Source organism: Fusarium oxysporum, chromosome 7 (assembly GCF_000149955.1).
Source record: "Fusarium oxysporum f. sp. lycopersici 4287 chromosome 7, whole genome shotgun sequence".
Classification (NCBI taxonomy): Eukaryota; Fungi; Ascomycota; class Sordariomycetes; order Hypocreales; family Nectriaceae; genus Fusarium; species Fusarium oxysporum.
Window position 1 is genome coordinate 2932557 of NC_030992.1, and position 12809 is coordinate 2945365.

A 12809-nucleotide genomic window follows, 5' to 3' on the forward strand; every position below is an offset into this window, starting at 1 on the left:
AAGGACCAATAACAGCTCGAGTTTATTCAAACTTGGTGATCGGTTCGTCTAAGATCACGCGCCTGATCCTGGCTGACCCCTGAACTCCATACACCTAGGCAGAGGCGATGTGACTGTCTTGGTGATCCATCAGTAGCATCATCGTATAGATATCAGCTGTAATAAGAGCAATTGCTGCCATGGAATCCTCTATTACCCAGTCCATTGAACATGTCTTCGAGGCAACAGTGCTCAATCTCTGAATGCCTACAGCAAAGCAATCACTTTGTTATCAGTTGCATCACTGCGGTCGCAAATACCCTCGTTCGCCAACAAAGTTCAACCAAATCGATTGAGTTTGACTTGATCTTCAAACCCGAAATGCTACCTACTATATATATTAAACTTTCAGCTTCGACTCCATTTACAACATCGATGTATCTCTAATTACTTCGATGATACCACAAGCCCTGAGTTCAAAGCCCGTACATTCCGCGAATCATTCAACCCATCCATCCACATCTCCCCAGATTTCAGGTCATAGACTCATCCCTGCCCATCATAATACGTACCGCCCCCTTCATTCCGGCCCATTTTACCTTTCTCGCCAGAGCTCAATGCAATAACCACACTAACAACGGATGGATGTCATAATGAATTGGCACTCGAAAACCTTCCAAAACCCTTCTACGCCATCATGCATTGCCGATGTCACATCTACATCTGGTACGCCATTGCCTGTCACACAACGCTTCCCCTCCCGCCGCCACAATCCCATTGTACCCGACAAGTAGCCTAAGTACCTTTACCTAACCCAGGCTGACAGCCCAGCGCCCACCACAGGGGACACGCCACGGTCCCTGGCCAATCTTACAGGCCTGTCAAACACCAACTTCCTGACAGTAGACAACCAAGAACGCATTACTATCTTGCAGCAACTAATTGGTACAGGATAATGGCAAATGATTTGTGTCTTCGCAAGCTAAAGCGATCCGCGCAATATACAGGATATGTACATCGTACCCCCAAATGCACCACGTTTTCATTACAGGCAATTGGTTCAGTTCACGAGCGTCAATCAGGGGGCCATTATGTTTGTGTGCAAGGAATCAACTCCAGGCATTGGGGTATAAGTAACCGAACCTAAAATCGAAAAGTCCCATCCTTTCACAACCAGAATCGAAAAGGAAAAAGACAAGGGGAAAAAACAACACACACTGCCGTCATCCTTCCTTCCCTTCGACTCGGTCCGTCTTGAAACGGCTTCGTCTCCCTCAACCTCAGACATCCATATCCTCCTTCATCTCTCCCCATTACACCAACAGACGCGTCCATATCACAAGTCCCTTTCCTTTGTAACACTCTCTTCCTATAGGCCAGTTCGACAGGTGCATACGCTGCATCTCGTCTTCAATTTTTCCACCTTTACGCGCCAGTTCCCAGTTCCAATCCTTTCCGTATCCGATCCGAAGGAGTGGTAACAAAGCCGGTGAGGCATTGTCCGCCATGCCTCATAAAATATTCGAGACAAGCCCACAATTAACAAACATTAAACAGTTTCCCGCATAGAAATTGTGCAGAACGCCACTGCTGATTTTCCCTTTGTTTTTGGTGTTTTGTGTCTTTTCCCTTTGCAATAGGGAATTCTGGGTAAAAGGTCATCTTCTTGGCTATCGAGTTCTCACAGGAGTGCGAAACTTGCAAGAGATCCCAAAGCCACCTTGCGACTCGCCCTATCTCTTGGAATTAGGGAACAAATCTATGCATGTCAGTTTCAATGAACGCTTCTTCACTCTCCGTCGTCAAAACGGAGCAGTCGAGACGTACCTGGAAAGTGTTCTTTGGCGTACTGTTCGCAAGCCTACGTCATATGTCAACACCTTACATGCTTTCTCAAGTTCCGAGGGTTAAGATACGTACTTTGGCAGGTTTGTTGACCTTCTGCCCAATTGACTTCCACTTGTTGTTCTCGTACTCCTTGATGGCGTTCAATAACTCTTGGCTCTGAAAAGGAGAGGTCAGCTTTTGTTGTTCAATGTACAGGGCGAATGGTGGCTACCTCGTCCTCAGCAAACTCAGCATAATGCATGTCCTAAATCCAATTAGCTTCTTAAATCCTCCCGTTGATCTCCTGGTCGAGCATACCTTGTACCAATGCTTCTTGACAGATCCTTCTGTCCTGGTAGGGAAAGTCTACACGTCATTTTTAGCATATGAATCATACCCAGGCTACACCGTAGGTCTTACCTTGGCAATCTCTGCCCAGCTGTTGCCAGCATCTCGCATTTGCTTCAGTCGCAACTCTTCTTGTGGTGTCCAGGGAGTGTTAGTCCGGCTTTTCTTGGCCGGTGGAGGTGCAACTGGTGCTGCGTTCGCATCATCTGTCTGAACTTGTTGTGGTTGTTGAGGAACCGCCTGTGGTGGGGGAGGAGCTGCGACAGGAGGTTGAACTTGAGATGGGGTAACAGGGGCAGGAGGAGCAGCGGTGGCCGGAGGTCCAGCGGCACCAGGTGCCGGCCTCTTTCGCGACCGACCAGCTGGTGCCGGAGTGGGAGTAGGTACTTGCTGAGGAGGTGCAGCACCGTTTGGAGGCTGCTGAGGAACGTTCATGGGAGGAGGTTGAACAGGCGCCGGGTGATGTTGCTGCTGCTGCTGTTGAGGTTGCTGTTGTTGCTGCGGTGCCATATTAGGTTGAGGGGCGCCGTAGCGGAATTCCATGTTCTCAGGACGACGGGTCATGTCGTTCTGGTATTGGTGAGGGTTGCTATTGAGAGACGCAGGTCAGCAGGGTGGCTCCCAATCGTAGGGCTTCATGATCGATATGAATGGGCACGGTAGTCGACACAACCACAAGCTACAGGCATTAGAGGTACTTTCATGTGAGAAAGTTACTTGTGTAGCTTTGGTAGGCGTCAGGTCTATCAGTGGTGAAATGGATCGTGAGACACAATTCGAAGGCACCGATTAAGGACCTTACAAAGCCAGAAATACCGTGACGAAACAGGGAAAGAGTCGTATTACTCTTGTAATCGACAGATGGTGTGGTACCTGGTCCAAGAAAGAAGGGTTCATCAAAGGACGTATTACTTACTGCATCTCGGTTGGCTGATGAGAGTTGGAGTAGACATACTCCGGGACAGGCCCGACTTGCCACTGCTGCATGTTCTAAAAGGTACCAGTTAGCCATCAGATTCAAGGAACCATCGGCAATAAGCAAGGAAACATGATGTTGAAAGTCGTGAGACGCTGACGCTAGCGTCTGCGATACAACAAGACATATCATGACTCTGACTGGTGTATCAATCAACGTGGGTCTGAAGCACGCGCAAACTGGGGGTGACGCGACCAGGGTCTGGGCTGAACTGAGCTGCGCAACTATTGTCGATATCGAATTTCGACAGGAACAGAACAATAGTCGCTTCATAACATTTGCAGCATACCTGTAACCACAGCCTCGGGTCCACCTTGTTGGCCGGCATCGCGTTGCGATTCATAGTGCTTCTCTCCGTATTAACACCAGAAGCGCGATGGCGCAAAACGCGGAACTTTTTTTCGGATAACCAAGAGTACAGATGGTGACAATAGAGAAAGTATTTGTACTCACGGGCAAAAGTCTGACTAGTTGATCCGTGAATAAAGTTGAGTTAAAAGGCAAGAGAGTTAGACAGTGACCAGTCACAATATCGTGAAGGCGACAACGTCGATACAGAAGAGGTACAGACGAGTATCTCGAGTATCTGCGAAGTACTCAACAAAGATCTGTGCTGGGAGGGGATTTTTAGGGCGTCAGGAAACACAACCGCGGGATCTGGTTGGTAAAAAACTGAAACGTGATGTGGTGGGATGCCGGTTTGATTTCTCCACGCAAGTACCAACTGGTCGAGATGTTCAAAGTTTTTTGTCTTGTAATGAACCTTTGTGCGCTGGTTAAGGTTGGGTCAGTATCAGCGTGTAAGTGGTGAGAGTGGAAATAAAGAAAATTGTTCGAGTTCAACGGAATCGCATGTGCGCGATGCTCTACGTGTCTAACCCATGTGCGCGGTCAGATGCTGTGTTGCTTTTCGCGTGCGCCTCGGCGAAGCCATGTTGAAGACATTGGCAGTGCCCCGTTGTTTTTGGGGGTGGTTGGAGACGAGACAGACGCTTGTGAGCGAAAAGAGATTGATTGGGGCTGGGGCTATAACGAGGCAGGAAAATGCAAGCAAGCCAGACAAAAGAAAGGACAGGCGGACACACGCGTAACGTGTCTGCGATAAGACGCGAGTGATGTGAGGTACGTAGCGAACAGAAACGTAGGACTGTGGTCGTGGCAAGACGATGGATAGGTAGATGCGATGCGATGCGACAGGTGATGGTGATGGTGAAGTATTGAGTCATGAGTGAATAGAGTGAGTGAGTGAGTTTATGCTCAGTTGCCGCATCTCAACTCGGCAATGACGGAAGATACAGGACGCGCGCTCAAAAACATGTACAAGTTTTCATTTCGATGAGCAAAGACGCAATAATGAGTGAGAATGAAAGCCAGGAGATGGTATTGATTGATGGGACACGATATAGAATAGAATGCTTACTTGAGTTAAAGGCCCAGGAGGGAACGAGCAAGCAAATGCGCGTCTTGTTTGTCTGCGACGGTGACGACACAATGTGAAGGTCGAGTCACAGGTCAAGTCGTTTTGCTCGCCTGTCGCAGGTCGCAATCGCAGAATGATAGAGAGATACCTCACTCAGCCTTAGCAGATGCTGTGGGTGGATCCACAGCTAGGTTGATTGAGGATGAAGTTTGGGCGTAGAAGGTATGGATTGTGAGATGATGTACAATAGATACCTCACCTCAGTTCAACTCTGTTCCCGTCAGATCGAGTTTGAGGTGGATTGGATGCGGCAGGTAAAAAGTAGATAGGTCTGTCTGGGGGAGGGAGGAACGATGGATGGTACCTCGAGGCAAAGTAACTCGGGCAGGACCTTGGAAGTCGCTGGGACCTGGGGAGGGGAAGGTAGTCGTGGGTTACCCTTTTTTTTTGGTGGAAAGGGGAGAATGGAATGGGCGAAAGGAGGTGGGCAGGCGTGACAGAAAGCTACGACGCTTGCGCTAAAAGTGGGTCACCGACGCTTCCGAGGCGCGAATAGCTTAGAATTTGACCTCATAATCACACTGTCTTTAGACACATAAACTATACTGGAATGCACAGTGCGCTGATGACGAGCATGTTATCTCTTTCAGCAGGAAACATCTCGAAAACAAGTACTGAGAGGTACGTGCTCTCGTTCCCCGCCCGCTAATGAAAATCTCTCGTTTCTTTGGTTGATCCGGTAATTGCCAAGCCACGTTTGGTCAAGCCTCAGTTATCGTCGTACAAGTTTATCATAGAATCAGGCATTCAATCAGTTGAAGTGAGGTCGGCAGAGATATCTCCTTGGTATCAGTAATTGTCAATCCCACTCAATGAGTCTAGTCTCCTCGCGTACGTCACCTTTTTGATCTGACATGATCTGTTTCCCCCTCGTCAATGGCCTTCCTTGTCTAATAATTCACCGACTGGTCTAATCTCACGATATCATCCCATCAGACAATGAATCCCTGTTGGTGATTAATTATACGGTTGTCGGTGTTTTGCAATCTCTATTTCGTTTGTCGTGGCTGGTTAAATCTCTTTGATGAGACTTTCGTGTTTAGCTCCAGCAGCCACTGGCAGTTTCTATCTACGTGACGTGCTGTCATTTTGCATTGCGTGATAACCTTGGTAGGATAAAGCGGTCCTTTCACGTGTCCTCTGCTATTCTTTTGACTATTGCAACTATTCATCTGTCATCTATCACGTTCCTATGTTTGTTGGTTTCAACGTGTTTCGTTCTGTTGACGAATGACAAGGTGTCATCCCCACTCCACGCGATCATTTCATACTTTATCTCCAACAACCACGAGGTGTTGTCAAAAGTAGGCGCACTTTGAATGACAGATCTGTACTAGATGTTGTCTTGACACCGTTTCTTGAACCTACGTACCTTGTCTTGCGGTACGTGCCATTTGAGGATGGCTGGCCTCAAGAGCCGCATCTCTCAAAATGATGGATCTGCCCCGATTCTCCACCCTACAAGTACTGTACACAATGGGGTATACCCGGCAATCTGGTCGCGTCTCGAGCTAAGATCGTGACATTGAATCTGTGTACCTCTCAAGTCCCTCCCACGTCGGATCCGGGACTCGGAGTTTTTGTTCTATCGTACGGGTGGCAATTAATATAAATGGATATGGTCTAATATGATGTTTCTGATGCTGTAGAGATGCAGTTTGAGTAATTCTGCTTGTTTATCCGTCGAGGCTGTCGACCCCCTTTTTTTTCAATTTCTCCTCAACCGCACTTATGATGCCGCCTTTCACTGTCATAGGCACAACTCGAGCTCGAGCTGCATTTACACGGGCAAAGATACTGAACTGATTCAATCACATCAGGGGAGATTTAGATTTACATGCTAATACCCCGAATGGCAACCGTATGAGACTGCTACATACTCGATAGCTGTCAAGAGAAGACCAGACTCATCTTCGTTGTCCAGGGTAGGCTTACCGCAATATGTCCTCACGGACGGCATGTTGCGGAAATTCCTCCTTGTTCCCCAATAAGCACATTGTTAAAACACTACAAGAACTCTAATAAAATCAATTATATGAGGAAAACTAAATTTACTATAGTCTGATTAGGTTCTCACACCTATAGCAGAACTTCCGACTAAAAATGGTGCTAAGAATGAATATGTTTCTATAATTTCCGACTTTTCTTCCTCCTATGATTTAACTTCTCTTAGATTACCCGGCACATACAGGATGAAATCTCTTGAGCCCTAATGGTGGCGAACGTTGAGATTAAGCTCCGATAAAGAGGAATGCAACAGAACTACCAGATCAAGACAACGGCGAGATAACCAAATCTGACATTCACACGACGATCCGGCACCGGCATCAAACTCCATCGAGTTCATCTTCCTCCACCATCTCCAACTGCATTGCCGATCCCCGCCCGCTTCGAAACACGCTTGTAATCTGGGATGGCCTGATGTCCCACGCCAACAATAAAATAAGCACAAAAGAGGAGCACGGGGCACTCTCCCCATGCGAACGAAACATACACGCCTTAATATGGATATCGGGGAAATACATTCCGAGGCAAAATTGTCGCCCGCAATACGAGTTTGCGGTGAGCAAAGATCCTGATAACAGCAACAGAGCTCGAGTGCATCGGTGCTTTAGCCTTCTTTTGAGTTACATTAGACTATCAAGTTTCGAAACCTTTGTTCCTCGAGGGTTAGGCCCGCGGATGAAACCACCCCGGTTGCAAGAGCTGGTCAAAATATTCGGACACCTCTTGAGCCGTCCGTAGGGCCAAGCGATCAGGACCCTTGCTTCTACCTTACGCTCCAATGGGTAGGGGAACTTATAGGTACAGTAGGACTGGATAATGGAAATCTCAAACATTCTGGTCGCGTTTCAAGCTACAACCTTATACAACGGTGAATATTGAAACGCCAGCCCTGCAAGATAGACATGTGGCGTAAAGAACACAAGGCATTGCTTAGCCATGGAGTAGAAACCTTCAACAGACACGAGATGAATCTGCCGGTGTCATGAATAATCTCACAAAACACGTAAACAACTTTAAAAAAAGTCTTTTTATATGGAGAGTGTACTTTAGTAGCACAATCAATAAAGACAAAACCCGAACGAAATTATCATCAACACGGAACCCTGCATGTGTTTTGTGGATTTACACGTAGTGCTCTCTCACAAGCATGTCCCGCCATAAAAAATCTTTGACGGCCCTTTGCCGCTTGACTAACAACTCACGATAGCTGCATCTCTGTCCCCGTGCAGAGCAAAGTTCCAGAACATTTTTCTCAGGACAGCCTGAAGGCCCCCAGTCCGGGATCCAAACAGCTATGACCATCTCGACCGCACAGACTACTGAAACACTGCCGAGGTAAGTCTACGAAGGGAAGTGTTGCGGCTTGGCAAACATTTGACAGCTGTATAATGTTTAGCGCTTAATAGAGAAGGATTAAGTAAATAATACTTGAGGAATTATGTATCAGGATTTCGTATGCGAGGTTGCATGGAAGAAACTCAAAACTGAGGTTATCTAAAACTTATCTGGGAATCTCAGATCTTGTAGTTTCGGATCTCGACGTGTTTGATCGCTGCTTCAGACTCGAGCTCACACAGGAACGACAGCTATCCGGCGTCATGGGACCTCCTGTCAACTCGGTAGAGTAGCACCCGGTTTCCGGCAATGTTTCGATCCGAGCTGGAGAATGTGTTTCTCTTGACGCTGTCATGTTAGAAGTGTGCATCAGATATCTGAAGCCTGAAGGCATTCGCAGTTTTGTTTAGCGCCACAGAACAGAGCCCTGCTTCAGGTGCTAGTGCATATTTTCATAAGGATGCTCTACAATACGATATGCATGGGGGTAAGCCGCGTAAAGATCTCGGACAAGGGAGTGAGATCGACTACACAGAGTCACTCTACAGCAGCATTTCGCTACCAAGGGCCGGTTCACCGCCCGACACCACCTGGTGATCATCTTGCCATGGCACGGTGTTAGTCGGCCAGGGCTCCAAGAATAGACGAACAGATTCTGCCGCATTCAAATCACCCAGAGTTGCAAGGAAGGACGACGATCAGGGAGGCGTAAGACAGCGGGATCGAAGCATCCGTATCCATCCTGTGTCTCGCTTGGCCGTGTTTCTCATTATTGTTTTCTGTAACTGGGGAACGAATGTTTCCGTTTGTGCCGCAAACTCAGCTCGTTTCCCCTGCACGGCACATTGCCAGAACCATAACCAGGACACGATACAGAAGACCACAATAGGAATAAGTGCAGAGTCTGTCGACGGACAAGGTAAAAACAAAGTGTCGAAAGCACTGAACCAGTATTCTGAGGTTAATAAGCCGCCCAATCAGCAGAGGACGCTCCACAGAGTTCGCAAATGTCCATCTCTTTTGGACTAATCCCTGATACCGAGGTGAAATTACGCCAGTGCGTTAGCTGGTTTCAAGGGGGGATCCCTGAACCTTGGGCCTGGGGCGCGGCGGCAGCTAACGAAGCGGCGAGATTAGTTGGCTTTGTTAAGGTAGAAACCGAAACCGACGGTAAGGAAAGTTATATGGGTTTGAGTAGCAGTATAGTGACTCTGAGACAGGAAACATCATGACCAGAGAGTTGGTGAGATGATGATGCTCCTGCTGAAGAAGTGATATGTATGATATCAGAGTTGAAGTTGTTCTGCCCTGATCCTACCAAACAACAACAGATGAAGATAAAACTTCCTAAAGTCTAATTAATTAATAAAGGTGCAAACAAGTCACTGCGTGTTGAAATTAGACAGGCGCTTGTCGTCCCGCAAATTTGTGAATCGAGGCGTCCATGGCATGTGCGCATCGTCTAAACGGACGGCATATCTTGCACCCACCTATCACGAAACGATAGCCGACAGGGTTGCAATGACATGCCCTCCACCAAACACCGTGCAAGCCGGCCGAGAAGTATATGTACGTATCTGGACTCGACTCGAATTTTGATACCTGGAGCCAAAAGGCGAGAGAAACGAAACCGGATATTGTTTAACTAAACATTTGGGGTTTGATAAGCTTTGCGGAACATCTCCTTGTAGCGGCTTTACTTCAGCTGCTTTATACAGAAACACCAAGAATCATGCAGCAGCAGCAACAACAACAACACCAACTCCCCGATCGTGTTTACTTGTTACGCCCGGGCCAGTAGTAGTCTGCTAGCTGCAGCCAACAGCTTGGGACCTAATCACGGTCCTCCAGAAGATCACGGATCACAGCGCAGCGGCGCGCGATGGATGTTAGCCTCGAGGCTACAAGTGTGGGTGGGATTTTTACAGCCAAACCACGAGGTTGAAGGAACTCGAGGTGCAAATCAAAATCAGGGACCGTCCAATTACGAAGCAATATATGAACCCCTGCTACTCGCCAGGGTTGGCTGCCAAGAAGCAGTTTGTGTGCTGCGCTGGAGAGTCAGACAAGGCTATCAACTAATGGAAGGGCACCTTGAATTATTACGCGCATCGCGCACCTGAAGCTGAGGTCGATGTAACGCAACACGACCCCGCTGAAGAGAGACTCACTGAATGTCTGCTGTCAGGAATAAGAAAAGTGATTGATTGATTATCAAGGAATGAACACGAGGAGGCCATACGTAAACCTAAGGAGAGTACTATATGCGTGTCTTGTCCGACGGGAGACAGTTTCTCCTTGAGAGTAAAGGTACTGTGCTGCTGTGCTGTGCTGTGCTGTGCTGTAGAGATCGGATGCCAAGGATGGCGAAGAGTATGTTTAAAACTCGCACAGGCCTGCCAATATCCGTTGTACGAGTACTGAACCGGGGGTGGTAAATGGATGTTTGGATCACTTCTTCAACAGTGGGAGACGCTACGTGCGGTGGTGACCGTTTTACCAGGCAAGGGTGAGTTGATTTGACAAGGCGGCGGATCTTGTATCCGTTACTGACAACGACTGTTCTGTTCTGCAGTTGCAGTTGCAGCATGTAAGTGATCGTTTTGAGGTTCGCTTGGGCGGACCATGTCATCTGGTCTTGGTTCGTGACGAATTGATTCATGATAGTGGCGGACGGTGGTGTTCGCTCCATATTCCTATTCTGTCGAGCTGTTTAGACTAGATCTCACCTTCACCGCGATTGAGGCTTGACTACTGCACACTTGTATCAAGCCATTGTCATCTGTGGCGTTTCTGTAATATTACGATCGTTGCTATTGCTTCACAAGCCCTTTTTTTTCGTCTGAGGTTTTTTTTGGGGGGGCTAGAGAAACAAAGAAACCAAAAACCCCAGAAATTGGGTGTCTCATTACTGCAGGTTTTGTCTTGTGTTAGTCTCGTCTTGCGCCCAGTCTATGGTCAGGCTAAAATAGTATAGTGTCGTCTAGTTTGTCTCCGTTTAGAGCCTCAGGTCTTGTTGTAGCAGTATTTGTTTTGAGTCCCAGACAGGAACTGTAAGATGAATCATTATCCACGACTTGTTCCGTCTGCGATGGATGTATGTTTTGGTTTTGTTCATGTTGCAGCATCCCAACTCCAGCCAAGCCACATGCCATGCCCTGCAGGCCCTGAATCTACCCCCATGCTCTGTCCTGTCGCCTAGGCCTGGAACGCCTCCCACCCCCGTTCGTTAACGCTGTTAGACTGTTCCTGTTAGATGTAACAGGGGCCCTGGCAGTGAGCAAACCCTTGTTATGCCCTGATCCATGTCCTTCCTCCAATCCATGCATGGCCCGAACCATCACCACCGTCGTGGCCGTTGCAATCTGCCCCGTACGTACTGTACCTTACTCTAGTGAGCCTGTTACTGCATGCGTGCCGCTGTAAACTGTCTATTGTGCCTGTTTCTGAATCTTCCATTGTTATTACTACACCACTTGCCCCTCCCCTTCTAATAAACTACTTCTACTTCTCCTCCTCTTTCCCTTCTTCACTTTGGATTGTCATCCTCAACCTCACATCTTTTCTTTTCTTTTTCTTCTGCTTTGCAAGAAACGCTGTCGCGTCTTGTAATTGTATTCACTTCTTCGGCTCTGCTTCACTTCTTCTACGCAGCTAGCTCCAACACACTCATTAACAGTACCAACTTGGACCAACTGGTTTGGCTGCTGACACTCCTTTGAACAACAACAACCACCCATTACCTTCTACACAACAAAACCGATATTGGTTTTTCATTCAACGCCTTTTTATAACAATTCTGTTTCATTCTATCTGAAACAGTTCCAACTTTTGAGGACTTTCCTTTCCGGTGTCTGTATTTTCGAGTTTAAATATTCTCGCTGGCTTAAACAGCACATCCGGCATTCGAACGATATCACTCGCTTCGATCACACTTGGTCTGGCTTCTTCTTCAAGACCAGCTTATACGACGACTTTCGACTCTTCGAAAAACGACGATTCTTTTCAGCAGCCTGACTTTTACTTTACGATACCCCATTGCGGATTCAAGGCAGTACAATGAACAGCCGACCAATGAGCTCAGGCATGCCTCAACACCAGATGGCTCAGGCCCCCGCGCCTTATATCCCATCGCGGGATTCCATGGACCGCCACGACTACGGAATTTCAAAGAACCGTAAGGCTTCGTCGACTGGCGGTGGACGTGCTTGGAGCGATGAGGAGGTGAGTCGATGTTGTTTAGTTGTGCCGGACCAAATCACTAACCCCAAGTTTAGGAGTCGTATCTCATCCAAACTCGCCTCCAGAAGATGCCATATAAGTACATTGCAGCCCACCTCAAGAAGACAGAGTTGGCTTGCCGTCTTCACTACCATCAGCTCTCCCATGGCAGCAACCGACGCAACAAGCGTGCTGCCTCAGTCTCATCGGGTGCCTCCAACGACATCCCCCAGACTCACCACGTGAACGTCCCCAGCCCTGCACGAGAGACTGTCTCTCGCTCAGTTTCTCCTGGTGGAAGTGTACGAAGTTATAGCCCTCCTCCCTGCAACGTCAACACTGCCAGCCACATCCAACTCCCCAGCATCGTTGGACCTAGCGATGTCACTCGTCTACCGTCCATTCTCCCAAAGCCATCTCGCATGTCTCTCCCACCTCCCGTCACCAACCAGTCATATACGACGACAGTGGACGTCCCTGTTCAGATGCCTCATGCTGCTTTTCACCACCGCGCAGCTTCGCTTCAACGAACAACACCTCCCCTGCGTCTTGACTGCTCAGTTGTGCCTGCTCCTGGACCCGTATCTTCACACATCGCTGCACACAATGCCTCGCATGTCGATCTTCACGCGTGGG

General features: G+C 48.1%; 2 protein-coding genes across 2 annotated transcripts in view; one reads left to right on the forward strand and one right to left on the reverse strand.

Moving 5' to 3' along the window:
- Nucleotides 1-861: 861 nt before the first annotated feature.
- FOXG_10326 (uncharacterized protein) lies at nucleotides 862-5005 on the reverse strand. Its single transcript, XM_018389625.1, has 6 exons — nucleotides 3420-5005; nucleotides 3071-3144; nucleotides 2227-2743; nucleotides 2125-2172; nucleotides 2039-2071; nucleotides 862-1983 (listed from the first exon to the last, which is right to left on the reverse strand). The coding sequence occupies exons 1-6, from the start codon at nucleotides 3471-3473 to the stop codon at nucleotides 1873-1875; spliced, it is 837 nt and encodes a 278-aa protein (XP_018247939.1). The 5' UTR covers nucleotides 3474-5005; the 3' UTR covers nucleotides 862-1872.
- A 6459-nt stretch (nucleotides 5006-11464) lies between these two features.
- The window catches only part of FOXG_10327 (uncharacterized protein), a gene marked incomplete at its 3' end in the record, with an annotated part of 1799 nt that continues 454 nt past the window's right edge, over nucleotides 11465-12809 (forward strand). The window contains exons 1-2 of the mRNA XM_018389626.1: nucleotides 11465-12176; nucleotides 12230-12754. Coding sequence (XP_018247940.1) covers nucleotides 12012-12176; nucleotides 12230-12754 — 690 coding nt within the window. The 5' untranslated portion in view covers nucleotides 11465-12011. The remainder of the gene's footprint in view (nucleotides 12177-12229; nucleotides 12755-12809) is intronic.